We start from the raw sequence: 22,844 nt of genomic DNA on the forward strand, positions 1-22,844 counted from the left end.
CTACATATCCAGTGATTTCATGACAAATAGAAAACAAGAAAAAAAAAAAGACTATACAATAAAATAAGATTTTCATTTATCAAAAATTTTCATACAGCAAAAAAATATTTTATTGAATTTCATTTTCTTTTCAGTTATATTTTTGTCCACATCAAAATTAAGATTTTTGAGTTTCCATGTCCCAGTGTTTTCATCAGAGATGAATGCTAAATCTACATTCTGGCATTTATTAGGATTCAATATTAGCTCTGCGTGTGAATGAATATAAAGCAAAGAAAGTTAAAAAAAAAATAATAATACAATGTTATTTTTAAAGTCAAATATTATTTCATTAATATACGACAAAACTAAATTAGAGAAAAGACAAAATATTGTAAAATATTAAATTTGTAACAATTATACATATAAAAAAAGAAAAAAATATGGAATGAATTTCATCACATGAAAATACAAAAACACCCACACATACTGGAAAGTATAACAAAGATATGGGGTTTCTGACAATGCATTTTGCATATTAAACCCTATCAAGAGTCATACATTTTTGTATGTATGTATGTATGTAGAAGTAAAATTGTGAATTCTTAAAGCTTTTGAGTAACATTAATCCCAAGTAAATATGCCTTTAATATATTATAGAAATAAACTCCTCCACAGATCTTGAATAAATCCATATAGGCTCCATTTTAATTAAACTATTTCTAACATAAGCACAAAACCATTTTGTTTTGCTGTTTATTTATTTTTATTTTTATTTTTTTTTGTGGAGGGTAGTATAATGATGATCTACATTCTAATCTTCACCGATATATATTTTAATCAACCCCTTGGAAGGATGAAAGGCAATGTCAACTTTTGTATGATTTGAGCTCAGGGACATAACTAAATACTAACCCCATGATCTACTAATTCTGTCAGCCAGTCACCTTGGGGAAAAAGATAATTGATAGGGTATTTTTTTTTTTATTATTATCAATGTTAATGATACAGGTACAAGGCCAGAAATTTTGAAGAAGGATCACAATGAAAACAACGTTGAGAATGATGATGATGATAATGATGATGACTGCTATTTTTGCTGTGGAGTGGAAATGAAGTTATACTTTCAAAATAATCTACTTATGATGATCCAATACAGTTTGAGCATAACGAAAAGCATTAACACATGAAGCCAGTTTTATATGAGAGTGGAAGAAGACAGATTGTTCAAGAAAATTTTCTCTAGAATTATTAATTTTGCAAAGATGACAGCTCCAAATAATATTCTCTTCTACTCTAGGCACAAGGCCCGAAATTTTAGGGGAGAGGGCCAGTTGATTAGATTGACCCCAGTATGCAAATGACACTTAATTTATCAACCCCGAAAGGATGAAAGGCAAAGTCGACCTTGGAGGAATTTGAACTCAGAAGGTAAAGACAGACGAAATACTGCTAAACATATCGCCCAAAGTGCTAACATTTCTGACAGCTTGCTGCCTTTCCAAATAAGAATATTAAGAGAACATTGCTGTCAACTACATTGTCAGAACAGTTAATTAGAAACAATGCAAACATTGAATTCTGGACTTGAACTCTGCATTACAGACTAAGTAAATATTCAAATTTTACTGCTTCTACTCAAAATGAGTGTTTGTATGGGTTTATGCATGCATGTGCATATTACACACACAAGGGAACCTATGTATAACTAGATTTGTGGTTCTCAACCTTGTGGGCTTAGCAGCCCCTTTTATGGATCATGGAATGGCTTTTTACACACACACACACACAAAGATAAAAAGCTCGATCGTTTTAATCAAAGAAGCTAATTTTGCACGGTAGTTTATCTCATTCAGTAGGTGTCACTCTTTAGACATTTGCATGACCAGTGCTCTTTATGTTACACTTTTCTGGAAACAACTAAGGAAGATGAGAACATATGTAGTAAAATAATATTGGACCTTGGCACATTATCATTCAAGTTTCTGCTTACAAATAACACAATGTCCAATTTATGTTTTAAATCAGAATTTTTTTAATGTGTTTAAAATCTGAGTATTCAGGTTATTTCTAAGAAAGAAACAATGACTTCCACTCTCTAGTGCACCCCTTGATGTTTGCTACCCTCTTTTCATCTCACAAAACCTGCAAGAAGGGGGTTACTGCCCAGGTTAAGAACCACTAAATTAAAATGTCTAGTTCAAATTCGTATTGATATTCAGTCATATCATGAAAGGGATTATTTCTCAATCGACTGAATAAGATTGCAGCTAAGGCAGAGATAGATGATCTCCACTACTACCTTAAGCAGCAGCCTATTTTAGAAATGCAACTTAAGTACACAAGAGTCTGTGATAAAAGATTCTTCTGAAACTGTATTTCATCAGCACCCCATAGAGCTACTTTGCATCTATCAAGTCATGAAAACATTACTCTTGAATGTTATACAACTTGATAGAAAGAAGGAAAATTAATTAGGGTAGACTAAAGTAATTGTGTGCACAAAATTATTATATATATACACACACACATATATATATATATATATATTAGTAGCACAAGATCTGCAAAAGCAAGGTATGCAAATAAAACCAATTTTAATATAAGTTGTTTTTAAAAGGGTTGGCTAGAAAAGAGAAACGTACATGTCATATGTACCCTACTTTAGTTGTATGATTATGATTTATAAAATCAGATACTCTGACATCAACACTGATATATATATATATATATATATATATATATATAGTTGCAATAAAGAAGTCAAACCAAATAGTGATATTTTGAAAAACATTCAATAAGTATGTTTCAGGTTTGTGTCATATAAAATATGAAATTGCATCCATTACATAAACCTTCCTCAGTTAAAGCATAGGTTTGCATAATGGTTGTAATTCCTATTATATAATATGCAAACTTGAAACAAATGAAATATTTTGAAATCATTTGACTTCGTTCTTACAACACAACTCAATGCCAAACTAGCTAGTCTTGATGCCATTTAGGCAGATACTCTAACAATTTGAGTTGAAAATTCTGGTATTGTGTTCCAATTAACATGACACAAATATATATATTTATTATGTTATTATATACACACACATACATGCATACACATGTGTGTTTATGTAAACATGTGAATAAAACAATTTTCCTTATAAATAATACTTAAAATATGTAGATGCTGAGAAACTACAGAACATTTTATGAAAATCCTTCACACTGGAATATACAAAGTAAAATAGTTGAGTTCAGTAATAGCTCATCTCATACAAGGTCTTTGGAATAATGCTTGGTCAAATAAAAAGTGTTGAGCAACTGTATATGTTCTATCGTTATAAAGGTATGCCAATAGCAAGAATCTAAGAAACCTTAGAAACTTCAGTCAGGTGAGGTAACCATAACAACTGAGTAAAATGTTTTATTTAGGTGTAGGCATGTACTACATTCTTTAATCTATAATGCTTCAATCAACACAGAAAAAAAAATTAATATCAATACTTTCTAACTTATTTCAGGATAAGGCAAATATTTGATATGGAAAAATGAAATTTTCTAACATCCTATCTCCATACACATACACACAACAAATGTAAAAAAATCATTCTTAGAGCTCATTCACATTTTATACTTTGTTACATTCTTCACAGAAAAGAATTTGAAATGCAAGATATATTAAACATTACAGGATTAGTCTGTCTATCAAGACCAACAACAACTAGCTAAGCAGAATTCTAACAATATATTTAAAGGTAGCCAAACCAGCCATGCAATCAATACATTGTTTGAATGGAAGAATATGCTAAGCAACTGAATAAATTCTGTACTAAACAATTAAACCATTACCAGTTTTTATGGAACTATTAAAATAAATAGATTAAGCTTGGTTTTAAATGCTACAGACCTTAAAGTGCCAATATTTAGTGAACATTCAAAATGTTTATTCTTGATTATCTCAAGTGGCTGTTATAAAACATAGATAAGTAAAGAGACACTTGACAAAACCACTTATGTGTGATGAACAAGAGAAAAGCAATTTGTTAGTGATTAAAAGATATAAGTTTCAGAGACATGCTTGGAACTTTCATCAAAAGCATCATCCAGAGAACATGCTTCCTGTTTCTTTGTATTCCAAATTGGAGCAATAGCTGTTGAGAAACAAAGAAATATAACAGCCCAAAAAGATTAAACTTCATGCATGCAGACCATGTAAATGAAAGCCATTTGCTTCAAGTGGTCTGAACAGTCATGTTCACATGCTGTTTCGTTTAATAACAATCTGATTTCAAAATGGTCATCACGACATAAGCTTAAAAAAAAAAAAGATTTCTAAGCAAACACCATGCTATATAACTAACTATTCAGTTTCACTGACTTGGCATCTTAATTTTTCACTAAACAATAAGGAGAAATATAAGCTGTTTGTCATAAGATCTAAGCACCTGACATGTATATTAGCAAATATTCAAGCACATTAACCTCATAGTTTATGTATACTTTGCTGCCACAAATCTTAACCAAAAGTTAAAAACAAGTATTTTATCATGATCTTTGCTAGAACCAATAGCAGAGTCAAAATGAAATAAAAAAAACTAAATGGTATCATAGAGCTGACCTTTACTACAAAATCAGCTAGCTATAACCACCATATGTTTCTTACTGTTTTAGAATTTAGGTTTTATGCTATAAATCTTGGAACAATCCTAAAAATATATATAGGTGAGGAAGTCATAAATAAAATTTTTAAAAGAATAAAATAAAATAAACATTCATTCTACCAGCTGCTGTTACATCATAGATTATTGAAAGCAGAATCAGTTGAGGTTACTATAATGACAGCAATAATTTCAGTGACTGAAAGCATTAAAATATATTATACCAAATTCTGACTCAGAAGGGGTGGGGGGACAAAGACATACACAAACACACAAGACATAAGGTGAAACAAGAGACGGAGATTGTCAACTCGCAATCAAACTTTATCTTCTAGTAAGAGCTATTGAAAAGGAAAGGAGATAATCAATGTCAGATAAAGATCACTAAGTGATTTTAAAAACAAAAAACAATTGAGAATATTTTTTGTTTTTGTTTTTGTCTAACTGTAGCAATCAACTTGACAAGATACATGGTGGAGAAGGAATCATTAACACAAGATAAGCTTCTTGTTAAGAATCTCAAAACAAATATTGTGAAATATTTTAGCTAAAAACCTAAAACATATCAATAATAACAACAATAATTGCAAACATAGCTTAAAGATGAGAACTTTTGTGAGTAGCGTTTAGTCAGAAACAAGCACTTCATTAGTACTTATTCTATCAATTCTGTACACATGAAAAGTAGGAATTTCAATAATTTCTGACCTTGGGAGAGAATACAGGTTGCAGTTAAGGGTGGGTAGCACAGGATTGTAAACTAAATACCAGGAAGATGAAAAACAAAGTCTATCCTGATGAGATTTGAACTTGTATCATATAGAGCCAAGATTAAGTACAACATATTAAGAGTAGTGCACTACACATTCAGCCACTCAAAAGGCACTAATAATACTTTCTCACATTGGCACAAAGATATAGATTTGCAGGGAAGGGATATATCCTATCAAATTAACCATATACATAGTATCTATTGCCAGCTTTATACAAACAAAAATCCAAGAAAAAGCCAATGATTTAAATGCAAATAAATACATAAAATATAAAAAAGCAAATAAATTCTATTTGACACAGTCTAGTACTGCAATTTCTGCTATACCAATGCCTTGAAAATAATCTTTTTGTACAGTGTCACACAGGAACAAATGCAGTGAGAGAGGAAAGTCAAATTTTTTTTTTGGGGGGGGGGGCAAAGGTTAATTTGATCACAGCGGGATTTTAATACCTTCAAGGGAAGTAAATCATTTTGTCTACAAATTACTGATTTTTTGAAGGTTGATGCTTTCATATAAACAATGTGCAGTTTATTCCCACATCACCTCCACTTGGATGCAAAATAAGTTTGCCTTAAAAAAAAAAATTTTAATCCTGTTGAGGTCAACTTTGTCTTTCATCTATTCAACACTGATAAAGTACCAGAGCAGGTCGGGCCAGATGGACTGAGTTCTTAGAAAAATTAGCAGTATCCATCTGGCTCTTTGCATGATAGCAATGCCAGTGAAGAGTGATGTCAAATTGCTTTGCCCTGTCTTTCCCTTTGACAACAATGGCACTGAGAAGGGGAATTTGTGTGCATGGGTAACTGCTGTTGATCTTCCAGAATAAAAAATTTTACCCTGGCCCGCAATTTAGAAACTTCTCAGGTGCAGATTTATAATCCCATGAGACACAGAGAAGCCCCAATATGGTTTGGTGAGTGGGTCTATAAATTTAAAACAGAAATTTGAAAAAAAAAAAAAAAATTAAGTTATATTTAACACATCTGAATACTGCAACTGTAATAATAAAGTTAGACAAGATATGACAAGTGGAGAAAAGAGGTAAAAAAAAAAAAAAAGTATTTACGCCAGCAGAAAACTTCATGACAGTCACTTGATGTTATAAACAATACCAAGTAGTGTGTATGCATTATTGCCTTGAGTGCATTTGTATTTGTGTAAATATATATGTCTATGTACCTGTGAAGGTATATTTGCTTATTTTTAAGTAAATGCATTCTTGCATACATAAACATCTAGGCATAATATGTGCAGGTGTTTTAACTGAAGATCAGATCAAAAAAGTAATTGACAATAAGTAATATCTTCTGTAGAAGTCTGTGCCTTGTCACAAAGCCACAATTATAGAATAATCTTCAGTGAATAAGAGGTGAAATACAGGCAACTGAAAAAAAATGGAGAAAATTCCTGGCATCGTAAAAACATCACAAATCTATTATAACAACAAAAAACGTCCTCAAAATATGCCTACTTCTTACATAGATACAAGTCTTCAGAAGGAGATGGCATATGCTGTTACACTTTCTCAAGTACATTGCTGTATGTAGCCAACTCATTTGAACTGTATGAATAGAAGGAATGTGATTGTGTGGCATTCATACTTTTCACATGTACTTTAGTAAATGTAGCAGATACTGTGTAAATGGACAGGGGAATGTGAGTGTGTCCTCTTCATGCCTAGCTCTAAGAGAAACTGGGATGTAATTGTTACAAAGCCTTCAAGTATATTAATAAGTGTAGCTGAAACTACAAGATTGTAAGCAGAGAGGGGAAAATGTGATGGTGTTACATTTATGCATTTCTCATATGCATTAGTGGATGTAACAAAACCTATTCTAGAAAAGGCTCATATCCTATTCCAGGATATTCAAATGATTCTATTCCCTTATTGTTCTGTAAGAACAAGCTGCTTACAAAGCAATTATACCAGCATCTTATCACTTCACTATCAAGTGAGAACATGCTCCATCACATTTTATATATATATATATATATATATATATATATACGTGCACACACTCACACACAAATGTACATACATTACGGATGTACATATAAATATACTTTTCTTTGTTGAGATTCAGATTTTTTTTTAATTTTAAGCCTTTTTGGTATTTTTCAAAATAAAAATGTACTTGTCTTTAATAATACAGAATCAGTGTTAGTAATTGTCATATTCTTAGGATTAAATAATTTCATCATATAAAAGTGTCTTGTTTAACAACATAGTGCAAGAGTTGATATCGAATACTAATTTATCAACAAGAAGCCTGTGGCATAAGGAGCCTTACTGCTTTGGCACCAACTACACAGCATCTTGAAAAGCCATTTCAAAACAGAAACAATGTCTTTTACCATTATACCAAATTCCTTTTGACTAGGCACAAAGTCAAATTTTTAAGATTCAATTCCAGTATATAGCTAGTATTATTAATAATTTTTTAATCAACCTTGAAAAAATTGAAAGCAAATTAATGTTAGCAAGATTTAAACTCAAAACTTCTAGGGATGAAACTAAATAGTACAAACTGTTTAATCGGGTGCTCTACTGTATGAATCATCTTTCGCACCATTTTAAATTCTTCTGTATTCCCATGTGAAGTGGTTACAAAACCCAATGTACAGAAATCTAGGATTTTGTTAGCTTTGTCCCTTCACATTCAGAATTCAAATCTTGCTAAAACTGTCTTTTTTTTATCACTTGGGGGGTTAAAATATTAGGCATGTATTGAAGAAAATTCAACTGGCTCTGACACCACTTCAAAAAACCTTTGTGCCAAACTAAGAATGCATTATAGAATTAATGAACAGATGCGAGAATAAGCTCCCCCAGCCACTACAATATCACATCATACCACACCATATTTCAAATATGTCAGACAATCCTGGATGGTTCTGGCAACTGCAACAATATCAATAGTACCAAAACATGTTAGGGTTTCGTCCCCTGTAGTTTACAACTGTGCTCTGGAGAGATGAAGGGTATATTACTTAAATAACAACCAGTTCCACACAGTTTGTGGCCTCCTGTTTCATTCTAATAAAAGGACACAAACAGTCAGAAACTTTTCAATATGACATCATGCAACACAACTTCATTATAGTTTAACAAGATAGTCAGATGCCTATGTTTAACACTTTCAGAATATTTGAAATAAAATTTGTTGATCAGGAACCTTTAACATATGTCTTTTTTTCAGGCAAAAACATTGTTTATAATTCTTTGTAACTATCAATCAGACAGTAAGTCAGACGATCTTGTGTACATGCACACATATCCATACATACATACGTTGTTCACAAATTTTGATTTTTAATACACTATAAAACCAATTATATATTTGTAAACAATGTAATATTTCCAAGCACTATGTATTTCTTGATGATGATGATGATGATGATGATGATGATAATTGCTAAAATACAGTCATTTTCTTTTTCTTCTGCAATTCATCTACAACCAGCAAACAGGGAATTTAGATGCTTAATTCTGTAAATTCATTCAAAGCTTTGACAGGTTGTATGCGCTTCCTCTGAGCACCTTTGCGTACAATAGCCTTTAGTTCAGATGGATCTTCTCTCCGTACTAGAGGTTTCTTTTCGGGAGCTTTCATCTTCCACAAAACTACAGAGTTCTGAAAATTGAAAAACAAAAAAGGTTTTTTTTTAATCATTTTTAGTTTTTTAGATATTTTGTTTATAAACTTGTTTATCAATGCACAAAGATATTAATCAAAAATAAATTTTGAATGTAAGAGTATTCATTTCACTGGCGCCATGTAAAAAACACCCAGTTCACTCTATAAAGTGGTTGGCATAAAGAAGGGCATCCAGTTGTACAAACCGTGTCAAAGCAGACATAGTGGAGTTTGGTGCAGTCCTCAAGCTTAGCAGCTTCTGTCAACCTATCAAACCCATGCCAGCATAGAAGATGATGAAGTCAGACACTCACACATATATATAAATATATATAAATTGGGTCACCCCATAAATAATGCAGGTTTTTCAATTGTATGAACTAAAAGTAGGAGGGGGGTGGGATAAACTACCTGCATCAACTTGCTATAAAAGCAGGTAGTAATTTTACTTTGTCCTTATTCTTAGTACAAGTTTTGACAAGTGCAATTCAATTTTAACAGTTATTTTTTCAAAGCTATAATGGAAGTGACAAAGGCAAATATTTGGCATATTTTGCTTTATGAGTTCAATAAAGGCAACAATGCAACAGAAAGTGCAAGGAATATTAATGCAGTATAAGGGGATCAGACAATAAGCATAAGCCAGTGTCAAGGGTGGTTCCAGAAATTCCGAGCCAGAAACTACAGCCTAGAAGGTGAGCCTTATCCTGGAAGATCTGCAGCGCTCAACAAGGATGTGCTGCAAATGCTGGTGGAACAAAATTTCATCATAACTGTTGAGGAACGAACAGAGAAGTTTAGATTTGGTCATTCAACTATTCATCAACACCTGCTTGCCATCAGAAAAGTCAGTAAATTGGGTCAATGGGTTCCTCACAAACTTACTGAGTCTAATTGCATGCAGAGAGTGAATATGTGCTCTTCTTCACTGTTACGTCCCATGAATGAACCATTTCTGGACCAAATAGTGACTGGTGATGAGAAATGGGTTCTCTATAAAAATGTTAAGCACTGAAGACAATGGGTAGGGAAAGGAGAAACACTGGCACTCCATGCTAAAGAAGGTCTTCACCCACGTTAGGTGTTATTTGTTTGGTGCAATATGAAAGGTTTAGTCCACTTTGAACTTTTAAATCCAAACTAAATAATAACAAAGAAGGTCTACTGCGAGCAGCTTAAGTCAGCACCTGAAGGAAAATGACCATCTTTGGTTTCAAGACGAAAGGTGTTCTTCCATCAGGATAATGCTCAGCTACATACAAGGATGGAGCAGTTTGAATGGGAAACAATGCCTTACCCACCAGACATTGCTCCATCTCATTATCATCTATTCTGCAGTTTTCAAAATCATTTGGACAGAAAAAATATAAATCCTGTATATGTGGTCAGAATAGTACTGGAGTATTTTTGTCGCAGACAAGTGAATTTTGGAAGAGGGGCCTTGCAAGTCTACCAGATAGATGGAAGAGCATTGTAGAAAATTAATGAGTTTGCAGAGTATGTTCTTCACTTTCTTAACACTACAGCACAGAAATCATCAATGTGCAGACATAAATTATTTTGATTTGTTTCCAAAAGTTTTATTACTACATATATTTAAACATTATACACACATACATATATGTAAATATACATAAACACACACAACACATATAACATTCACACACACACACACATTCATTCATTCTCTCTCTCATACATATATGTATACATATATACAAACAAACACACTTTTTAAAAGTCAATTCTTCATTATTGCTTGGATACAATAACATTCAAATGTAAAGAATCCTTAGAGTTTGTCCAAGCATAAAAGTGTAGTATTTGAAGCATAAAGAATTATTAACAATAGGCATATAGGGTTAACTCATTTTGGAATTTCAAAATTTCCATCAGGAAAATGGACAAAAACATCAATGAAAATATTTTTTATTATGGTGCTTCCATAGGAACCCATTTTCTTTACTTCACTAACTATCCCCATTCTATTCGCTCAACCATTACAACAAAAATAAACTAAAGGTTTTTCTAGATTGTTTTCTCTTAAAAGTTCCTTTGAAAGCATTTAATGGTTGGTGCTATTCATACTGAAAATAACAAATTTAGGTCAGTAAGCAGTTGCATAACATGTTATGTGGTTAATTATATTTTCAGATTGGATCAATAGTTTCAGAATAATTGACAATAATCAATCCAAAAGAAACCAATATTTTATCAAACTTCAAATATTTTTATAACATAATCCAAACAAACCTATTTAGATTAATTGCTATAATTAAGAGTGTATTATCATTAACTAATTAAAAACTTGAAATCAACTTTTAATGACTCAATATAATGCAAACTTTCAAGTGACAACAAAAACAGATATAAACAAAGGTTTGATACTTACATAAACGGAGCTACATTTGTACTGTGAAAGAAATTAAAAACAAATTAGACAAGTCATTTAAGTGAATGAAGCAGATAGGTTTATGTGAATCATGACAATCTAGAGGTGCTTTTGTGGGAGGAGAAGAGAGAGAGAAAGCAAGACAGATGAGAGACATGGCAAGGAAGAGTGAAAAAGACAAGAGAAGAAGAGAGGGAGATAGAGAAAGCTGAGAGATGGAGAGGGAGAAAAAAGTACGTAAATGAAATTCTGTATATGTGTGTGCGTGTGTATTAACACACACACACACGTGAACATCAGACAGCTTCACAATATTTAAGCTGCACCGCTAAAAGAAGTATGACACAGTTATATGTAGCACTCATTCCAATTTATTTTGAACATTGGCCTTCTTTCATTAGTTACTTCATTAAGCATTTTTTGTATGCTATACAATCTCATATTTTAAAACATTTTATATATATATATATATATATATATATATTTACAGATCTAATATACTTTTAAAATTGGTGGGATGATTTTAGCAATTTGAACATTTGTGCTTTATGGATAACAAATACTATTGCAAGCTGATATACACATATTGGGCCTCACCGAGGCAATGACTAGTGACCAAGACCTTTGGAGATATGCTGTGCTTGAGAAGACCTGACAAGCCAAGTGAGACCATAACCTGTGGTTTATGCCAGTGGTATATAACCAACCCACTTATGAGTACCCTTCATTCATTGGACAATAAAGTTTGCTTGCAAAGACCTGTTGAGGCAAGTGAAATCAAAATCACTGATGTGGCTGATGACAGTACTGCCTGATTGGCATTCATGCCAGTAGAACGTTAAAAGCACCATCTGAGCGTGACCATTGTCAGGGCTGCTGACTGGCTCCTGTGCTGGTGGCACGTAAAAAGCACCATTCAAGCATGATCATTGCCAGTATCGCCTTACAGGCATATGTGCCGGTGGTACGTGAAAAACATTCGAGCGTGGTCGTTGCCAGTACCACCAGACTGGGTCCCATGCAGGTGGCACATGAAAAACACGTTTTGAGCGTGATCATTGCCAGTACTGCCTGACTGGCCCTCATGCCGGTAGCACATAAAAGCACCCACTACACTCTTGGAGTGGTTGGCGTTAGGAAAGGCATCCAGCTGTAGAAACTTTGTCAGATCAGATTGGAGCTTGATGCAGCCTTCTGGCTCACTAGTCCTCAGTCAAACCATCCAACCTATGCCAGCATGGAAAGCAGACTTTAAATGACGATGATGATCATGATGATATTGCTAATTATTCAACTGCTGATAGTCTTATTTCTTTCATTTGTTGCATTTTAATTATAGCTGATGGCTAAAGAAGTATGTAATGACTGGTAACATTTGAATTTATTACTGTTTAACCCGAGACCAAACATGAGTGAGTTAAACCTGTAACCAAAGACATTCCAACTATAGCCATCCAATCTATTTAGAGGTGTCTAAAGCTATATTAGAAATTTGGGGGGGGGGCTCTTTAATTCATTGGTTGCGATTTGAAGATTTGACTGCTATTTCTGATTTTTCTATCAGGTCAAATGACCATGTACAGCTCTGTTATTGGTTCACATTTGTTTAACTACATAGGTACTACAGGCATTTTAAAAAGAAAACGACAATATCTGATCTGAATTTAACAATGTTTTAGGATTTAACGGGATTCACTTGGTCCTTTGCAGCACCAATGAAAATTATCTTCATCTAGTGTGTGTATGGCCAATTTGCTTGTTGGCACATCTTTCTATGTTATACTCAAAAAAGGATTCCAACTTATAAACACACAGCTTTGTATCGGTTATACAGCACTGTTACTGCTAATTGAAGTAAACTATACTTGCTTCTGCAAAATACATGTTTCTAATTACAGAAACTGGTAAATATTTCTCTGATAGATATTGTTAGCACAATACAATGAACCACAACTGAAGAGATTATGAAGGCTATCAACACAATATTCTTTTTTTCAATTCTTTTTCAGATTTTAGTCAAGGGTGGAGCAACAGTGCTTATGGGTTTTGTTTGCTTTTTTGTTTTTTTTTTCAGGGCCTCTGAGTTTGATAGCACACTGAAAGAAATTTATCATTAGATTGGAGGCTCAGCCATAATTCTTGCAATTCTGTGAACTTCACTAAAGGCGCCCAAGAGCCAGGTATTGGTGTTAAAGTCGGACAACAAAAAGTTCAGTTTCCATCTAACAGATGTCACTCGCAAAGTTTGGCTCAGCTGTAGGCTATACCAGAAAGCACTTATTAAAAATACCACACAGAAGGATTAAACCTGGAAACCCAATTGCGATCTTTTATTTGAAGTCATTGGACTGCAGGCATACTGGGAGACACCACCTTGAAGAATTTAGTCAAACAAATCAGCCCAGTACTTATTTTATCAAGCAGTGTTGAGAGACAAACACACATGACTAGCTTCCACACAGTTTCCAGCTACCAAATTCACTAGCAAGGAACTGGTTGGACCAGAGCTATACTAGAAGGCATTTGTCCAAGGTGCCACACAATGGGTCTGAAGCCAAAACCACATGGCTATGCCCAATGTTACCATAAAAATATACCAACTCTACCTACAACTAGTATCGTGGAATACCCATTTGATTTGGTAATTTGGTAAATTCCACCTGCTTTGCATGTGTTATGAATGTGCTTTAATCTTAAAATTCCCTCATATTAAAACTTAAGAGAAATTGGTTTATGGGTGTTAAAACAAGCACAATGAAGAAAGAGACTATACTGACCTTAGTTGAAGCAACATAACAAGCTTTCACTGTCAAAACTACTGAATTCATCAAGTTTTTGGCAGCTTGAATAAGGGATGTGGCACTGTCAAGCTAATGAAAAATAATAAAAAAAGAATGCATTTCAATACAGACACAAGTGCAATAATATTGGTTTTTTCCATTCTGTACATTAACCAATGAAAATACTTTTAATACCAACTATAATGAAAGTCTTTTCAATATATTCTTAGGTTAGATGGATAAAAAATATCCATAACCTGTTTTAACCCTCATTTACAAATTGAAATTTATTTGCAGTTATTAATCTATGATAATTCAAGAAGACTGATTTCTTATAAGATGTGCGAACTACAGGACAGATGGTAGCAAAATATACTATCGCTGCTGGTGTTCAACCCCAGATTAATCCCAATTGAACAGATCAACCACCCCAATTTTTATTCACATAGAAAAAAATGTAGCTTGAATATAATCAATGTGTCTATTTTGATTTCTAATGATGGAATGTTATCTGAAAGATATTCTACCATCTAATACTAACAATTCAGGTAATCACATAGTCAACCTCCCCTTCTTACTGGACTTTTACCTTACATATCCTAAACTATTAAACTACTGCCCCAAATATTTGCAAAATATACCAGTGATTTTGTTTCACTTCAGTACATTCTCACCAACAGAAGATGATTATTGTTATAGTTGAGTAAAAGTCAACATTGATAGAGTAGATCTATTATCATAAAAATTCCATCTATAACCATTCTATGTTTTTGCATATCTAAGACTTCATTAACCAATGTGTCCTTTATCTTTAAGATAGTAAGGTGTACTTTTAAGGTATTTAGCTATTTCTAAAAGGCTGAGCAACCATATAATGGCTACCACAGTAGCTCATCAGCTAAAGGTTGTTTAGCCCAAGTCAAACCTGACATCCAGCAGATGAAATTTCAGGCATGACTACCCTGTTTATAGGTGAATGCAGGACCATATAATCAAATACACTTTTTCTTTAAGAGTGTGTCATGAGGTGATTTGGCTGTTATTTCTAGCTGGTCAAACAACCACAACGACTTCCTTTGATGGTTTGTTACATGAAGGTGTTATAAAACGTTACAACCTAACTTCTATATAAGCTGTACACGAACTGAAGTATGGAAAAACACCTCTCATGCTAGATTTGTAAGATGTAAATATTATCTGCTAATCCCCAGGGGATGAAATGATGAACTGCTTTTATGGAATTAAGCAGATTAGACATAAATCTACCCATTAATAGGACCTTAGTCTATCTCGGGTAATATTACCATTTGGAAGTAGTAGCTACTTAATATCATTAACTAATGCAGGTAGAATTTAACACACTGCCTAAATTCACAAAAAAGGGAAAAGAAAAGAAAAGAGATTTGAATTAAAATTCTATGAACTAGGAGTTCAATACCATATCCACTCACCTTTTTCTTTTAAAAATTCTTCCAGCTATACTGAAAGGCATACATATTACAAGGGTTGTACTCAGTAGCAATGTAGCTTGAAACCTAAATTAGTATCAGTCAGTGAAATTCAGTACTTTATCATCACAGCACTGGGATATATCTATATGGTGGATCTCCATCATTCAGCAATGATGATCGAGTTGTTCAGTCAACTGAATTAATGTTTAAGGGACTGAGCATTCCAGATATACACACACTCAACATAATTCTAGGATAGAATTAACATGACAAAGTGATATGGCAGTACCTTTTGAATCACAGACACAATCCACTTAAGCTTCTATGCAGTTTCATCACTGCATCCAATCACTGATATTACCAAAAATGACATTTACTGAAGATGTTATGCAGTGATATTGAACTCAGGTACTCATGGTTTCAAATTTAACTTCTTAATCATTTCAGTCACATTCCATCTACTTATTTGAATTAAGAAAAATAGAAATTAAATAAGATACATAAATTAACTTACCCCAGACACGATCAATTCACCACTAGCACTTTGTACATCAGCTTTCACTTTACTGGTTATATTTAATTGATGGCAATATAATGCAATTTGCTGGAGATATGCCAGAAGATCTTTCTTGGATACAGAGTCTGGACACTAAAAAAATGTGGAGAAATTAGAAAGCAAAACAACTGTAGACTAGAGAATAAACTCTATATTTCATATGCATACATAAACAGCAAATGCTGCATAAAGTTAAATTGGTATGGAGCTGTCTGAAAGATATGTATAGCTTTCACTAGTGGAAGTGAAACTTAGCGGAATTATGTAAGCACCCCTCGTAACTTTTTTTTTATTTTTATGAATTTTTACAAATTTTTTCTTGATTCCGTCTTCTGCATAATGGAATTGATATGATTATACAACAAAACAATTTTAATTCCTACCCCATTCCATCTACTTAGACAGCCGTACAGTGGTAAGACATATAGTCTCTCTGCTAATATTGTTGATGGACATGCAGCATGTCACTGGCATTTCACATATAAAGTTCAGGATTATGTGAAGAAGTGTGAAGGCTGTCAATTGACTTTTTTCCATAAATGTATTAAAACATTATTTGGAAATTATAAAGAGAATTGGTAGATTCAGACTGTCCATATTTTAAAAATGCTGTCTTAGGTTCCACACACACACACACACACACACACACACACACACACACACGAAAAAGACAGGATGGTCATGGCAAGCAGGTCTTTGATCATATGTCTGCTTGATAAGGGTTAGACAACAACATCAGCTCAACAAAACAGATTACAAAAGCAAAGGAGGCTCTAATGGTTATTCAATTTGCAAGCAATAATTGCCAAATTCCTTCAAATTACATCCTATCACTATTGAAATATGAGTATTGAATACTGGAAATGTCAGGTTCAATACACGCATGAAAAAAGAGGACTGTCACAATCAGAGTGCATTTAATCAGAGGCCTCTAAGTAGGGACTAAACAACATTCAGTGCAACACAACATGCCACATCCAACACCACACCACAATATGAAGAGGTTTAATGGTGACAGCATTCAACCTATAATAGTAACAAAATTCACACAAGAATTACATTATAAAGAAAGAAGCAAACAAAAAAAAAAAAAGATACAAAAAAATTTATTTCAAAATACAATACCTGATCTGCAATAGTTTTTGCCATTTTATCCATTTGTGTTCCAGCTTCGGAAATTTTCTTGGCAGCATTAATAACATCCATTGTGCTTTTCAATGGTCCACGCCCCCTAGGTATCATTTAATGAGAATGTTAATTCCATTTACTTTATTACATGCAGCCATGGTTCATTATATATATTTTTTTTTTTGTTTCATTTATATACATTTTCCTGTGTGATGCTAAAGTTTACCCTAACCCCTATCAATTATTCTTATTAGCCATGCAATTGGCTGTGTGATTTTTTTGGAATCCCTATTACTACTATATATGAACATATATAAATATTGTTATATATTATTATTTGATGCGGCCCCATGTGACAAAAATCCGTAGGCTCCATGGAGCTCAACTGATTAGGTAGGTTTATGTAAGAAGCCTACAAAAAACTCGAGAACTACCCAACCAATTTCATTCAAATTTTACACATTCCTTACTTAGGGTCCATGCAAGGTTATGGGCAAAAAAACATTCAACTTCTTGCCTAATATGAGCCCAGAGCAATTTCTCATCTCGTACACTATTTCAGTATTAAGTGTCAAAAGAGAAACCATAGTATCTCTATTGTGATGTGAGATACCTTCAGTTTATTACTTTCACTATTAAAGTGAATATTTTCTCACATATATACATGCATACACACACACATAAATATATATATATATATATATATATATATATACACATAAATATAAATATATAAATAAATATATATATATATAGATAAGATCGTTATTTAAAATACCGATCAGGTGGCCAGCATGGGAATAAAAACCTCATAGGTAATAATCATTAGTAAAATTATAATTAAGGGTATATATATATATATATGTACTATTTTCATATATTCAACAGAGAGGAAGAGAGAGATGGAGAGGAAGAGAGGGAGGGAGAGAGTGAGCGAGCGGGAGAGAGAGAGAGAGAGAGAGTGAGAGAGAGAGCGAGAGAGAGTGAGAGAGAGCGTGAGAGAGAGCGAGAGAGAGTGAGAGAGAGCGGGAGAGAGAGCGGGAGAGAGTGAGAGAGGGAGGGAGGGAGGGAGGGAGGGAGAGAGAGAGAGAGAGAGAGAGAGAGAGAGAGAGAGATAGAGAGAGAGAGAGAGAGAGAGAGAGAGAGAGAGAGAGCGAGAGAGAGAAAGTGGGAGAGCGAGAGAGAGAAAGTGGGAGAGCGAGAGAGAGAGAGAGAAAGCGAGAGAGAAAGTGAGAAAGATTTGAATTACTCCCTATTCCTTATCTGGCATGTTTGACATTTTCAGATTTTTCCTATCATTATAATATTTTCTCCAGAAAACTGCATCCCTCTGAAGCTCCCTGAATGCCTCTTTTCATCTGTTTAACTAAACCTACTAAAACTTTTCCTACTAAAAACTTTTGACCATTTCATTAAGACTTATTAAAAGATGATTGCAAAATGAAATTACAAACAAGAAAAAAATGTTTTGTTTAATTGGCACTTGGAAAAAGACTTACCTGGTAAAATCTGTCATTTCCATCATAATCATACACATCTGTTTAGCAAGAACAATAATATCATTGCCACTGTCATCCCATTTTGCTACTTCTCGGTCTAATTTTGCTTTTGCTTTACGGAAGTCATCTACCTGTTGTTGAATTTTGAGTCTTTCAGCCTCTGGAAGATCCCTCATTATAGCTCGGTCACTCTTGCTGTTATAATCTTGTTCTGTTATGAAACTTGCTATAAAATGCGTGAATTAAAAAAAAAAACAAAAGTTAAATTAAACCAAACAAAATTAAAATGTTTTTGGCACAATGCAATAACCTAATCCATGTCTGAAAGCATAAGTTCTTTGTTTACTAAAGGTCAATGTTGATAAAGCAGGCTTAAGAGTGGAAGCATCACAACTGTGACCATCCTGTCTGTTTAACAGTGTCTTGGATTACATAACCTAGTCCTTTTACAAGATATTGGTTGTTATTTCCAGCAGATCAAACAACCACAGAGTTTCCCTTGTTACATTGACTGCTGTTCTTGTTGCTGAGCCCAAGATGCAGCAAACCTATGATTAAAGGCAATCCAGTTGTGACCAACCAATTTTATTTTCAGACATATCTTGAAACTACAGAACCAAATTTCCCTTTTTAAAATGGTACGGCTTGATTTGAGGGAAATTTGGTTGCCATATCGAACAGGTTGAGGATACATGTAGCCAAAGGTCTTTCCTACGCTAGAAAGATAACTGTTTTATTTATTGCTTTTCGTTTATTTCCAGTTTGGACCAAAAACTACAGCAAACAAAACCAAAAAATAAAATGCCCATATTTCTATGCTGATAATTGTATTCTACTTCAAAAGAAGTAACTTCTTACAATCTGCCTATCTTAAAGAAAAATAAAACATTTGAACAAAGAATTGATTTTACAGTTTATATAAAAAGCCATCTGTAGCTAGTTGTAAAAAAAAAAAACAAATAAATAAATAAAAAAGCAACAGCTAACAAGATTACTACTACACATGAAATTATATTAACAAACAGAAATCTAACAAGGCAACTAACTCTTTTGTAGTCATTAAATTCATTAAAGATTAAATCTCTCACACTGTATTTCCTATTTAATGAAGAGAACATCACATATTTCAGGTATTAACTCTAGGGAAATGTCCACAATAAAGAACAATGCTACATATTCTTTGTTGCTTAGTTACCAGTATGATACGAGCTGACCAAGGTCATATCATATTACAAACCAACACCATCCAACAACAAAAGACAAACAAAAAAAATATGCATAAACATCTTGCAAAACAAACAAAAACTGGAATAAACAGAGGGATAAAGAAAAGAACTCAAGCATATGCAAACAAAAGCTTACTGAGAAAACAGAGTTTCATTTTAATCTCCACTTAGCTTCTCCCTTACTCACTCATCCTCAGCTCTCCCCCTCTTGTAACCCATATTGTGACCATCTCCTTCCTCCCAAGCTCTGTAATAACTAGAACATATTCACACTGGAATTCCCCCTCTGCCTCCATTTTCCCTGCAGCCAACAACTGAGTTGTTAAAGAACATCAATCATGTTGAATCTCACAGGAGTAAGGGCATAAGCCCTTCCTCCTGGCCAAAGCATTAGAGGAAACATTTTTACCATGTATGTCTGTATATAGCATGTGCTTTTAACTTAAAAAAAAAATACAAAATTGAGAGTTGCACTCCGGGTATAAAATGTGAACCAAAATTCTTGTAATGGTGATAAGCTAACCCCTGCCTTACTAACTGACATATAAAGGCAGTGAATTGGCAGATATGTTAGTGCATTAGACAAAATATTTCCCAGTATCTATTCCAACTCTTTGTGCATTGAGTTCAAATATTGCCAAGGTCAATTTACCTTTCATTCCTTTTGGGGTCAATAAAACATACCAATCAAATGTTGTAGATTGATTCAACCATTAAAATGTCAGGATGTCTGGCCATATATACCCTGGCTCTTTGCATACTGATAACAACACCTGTGACAATGCCAGTACCAAGTTGTGTTAGCCATGTTGTCTCTTGGACATGGTGGCATAGAGAAGGAGACTTGCATGCATGAACAACTGCCAGATTTCCATCAAAAGCCTTATTTAGGCATGCACAAACTCAAACAGATACATAACAGACCTTGACTAATCAAAGCTCCCAGGTTTTATACTCTCAGTTGTCTTATATGTTGGCATTTAAAGTAAAAAAAACTGAAATAAAGGGACTGATAAAAGAAAAAAGTACATACCACACATACACAAAAAGAAAAAAAGATAAAATAGAACAATATTTCAAATCTTACATTTACTCTTGGTATCATCTTCAAATTCAATTTCAGTATCAGAATCGATTTCTTCAGGATTCTAAATGATTGTAAAAGAAAGACATGAAAGGAATTGTCATTTTTGTCTTTTTTTTTTTTTTTTTGATGTAAATAAAAACTTTCTGGAAGAAAGATTTTCAAATTTTAAACAGCCAGACTGGTAAATCATGTGCTCTGAGAAGATTGTTTTTGTATGTGGCAAATGCTCAGGTGCCATAAACACTGAAAATGTGAAAGAACACCTTCTGTCACATTCCAGGGAGAAAAACTACAAGTAGTTGATAGCTTCTGTTACCTAGGGGTGGATGCTCTGAAAGTGGAGCTGCTAGAATAAGAACAGCCTAGGCAAAGTTCAGAGAGTTCCTACAACTGCTGGTGACAAATTAGAGTCACACATTTTGATAAAGACCCATTTTTCATTACACACACACACATACACACACTCACACAAAGGTGGCACTCCACTGGTAACGGCGACAAGGGTTCCAGTTGATCCGATCAATGGAACAGCCTGCTAATGAAATTAACGTGCAAGTGGCTGAGCACTCCACAGAAACATGTACCCTTAACGTAATTCAAGGGGAGATTCAGTGTGACACAGAGTGTGATAAGGCTGGCTCTTCGAAATACAGGTACAACAGAAACAGGAAGAAAAAGTGAGAGAAAGTTGTGGTGAAAGAGTACAGCAGGGTTCGCCACCACCCACTGCCAGAGCCTTGTGGAGCTTTAGGTGCTTTCGTTCAATAAACATTCAACACCCGGTCTGGGAGTCGAAACTACAATCCTACAACCGCAAGTCTGATGCCCTAACCACTGGGCCACTGCACCTCCACATGCACACATACATACACATACAATTTATTAAATGAAATGTGGTCTGCTTTACAAACTATTTCCTCATCTTTAGGAATGTGGTCGACACTTTCACTGTCACCAATCATTTCCAGTCCAAGTGATGCTTTTGAGATAAACAAAGGACTGAACCAGAAGTTTTTATATTGCCATCTAGTTCTGATGTTTGAATGATTTGTTTTAAAAGTTCTATTTCTATTTATTTATATGTGAAGTTCATGATGAAACACACACAATTCTATAGACTGTCACCAGCATGAAACCTACTTTCATTCATTCAGTAGTAGTGAATTTGATAGATATCACTTGCACAAAGCCAGACATATATATACACACACACACTCACACATCAACGTTTGTTCATCAATCTAACATCCACTTTTCCATGCTTTCATGTGTAATACAGAATACACAGAGGCAGGTTTTCTACAACCAGATGCCCTTCCTGTCACCAACTCTCACTGCTTTCCAAGTAAGGTAATATTTCCTCATAGCCAGACATGTTTCCACTGTTATATATTGGAAGTGACAAATTTCATTTGGATATGTGACTACAGGGTACATGGCTAAACAGCTAAAATGTTCCTTCCACAACCATGAGATCCTAGGTTCAATGCCATTATGTGGAATTTTGAGCAAATGACATTTTATATATAGCCTTGGGTTAACATGTCTTGTGAGTAAAATTCAGAGACTACGAAGTCCATCAGATGGATTGCACTTTTAATTGAAAAGGTACAGCCTTGTCGCACACTGTATCATAGATTCTACCTGAGAATTAGACACAGTCATGGTTGTGTG

The 22,844-nt window shown here is 33.9% G+C and overlaps 1 protein-coding gene across 2 annotated transcripts in view; it reads right to left on the minus strand.

Annotated features, from left to right (window-relative positions):
• Positions 1-6,010: 6,010 nt before the first annotated feature.
• Positions 6,011-22,844, minus strand: part of LOC106881031 (catenin alpha) — an 80,390-nt gene continuing 63,556 nt past the window's right edge. Inside the window, exons 15-21 of one of the 2 annotated variants that reach the window (XM_014931229.3) lie at positions 21,171-21,231; positions 18,858-19,083; positions 17,356-17,461; positions 16,189-16,323; positions 14,221-14,313; positions 11,444-11,464; positions 6,011-9,048 (exon numbers count right to left, since the gene is read on the minus strand). In XM_014931229.3, coding sequence (XP_014786715.1) covers positions 8,890-9,048; positions 11,444-11,464; positions 14,221-14,313; positions 16,189-16,323; positions 17,356-17,461; positions 18,858-19,083; positions 21,171-21,231 — 801 coding nt within the window. In that variant the 3' untranslated portion in view covers positions 6,011-8,889. The remainder of the gene's footprint in view (positions 9,049-11,443; positions 11,465-14,220; positions 14,314-16,188; positions 16,324-17,355; positions 17,462-18,857; positions 19,084-21,170; positions 21,232-22,844) is intronic. The other variant, XM_052975868.2, reaches the window with a different exon arrangement.

This window comes from Octopus bimaculoides, chromosome 2 (assembly GCF_046866305.1).
Source record: "Octopus bimaculoides isolate indiv1 chromosome 2, ASM4686630v1, whole genome shotgun sequence".
NCBI lineage: Eukaryota > Metazoa > Mollusca > Cephalopoda > Octopoda > Octopodidae > Octopus > Octopus bimaculoides.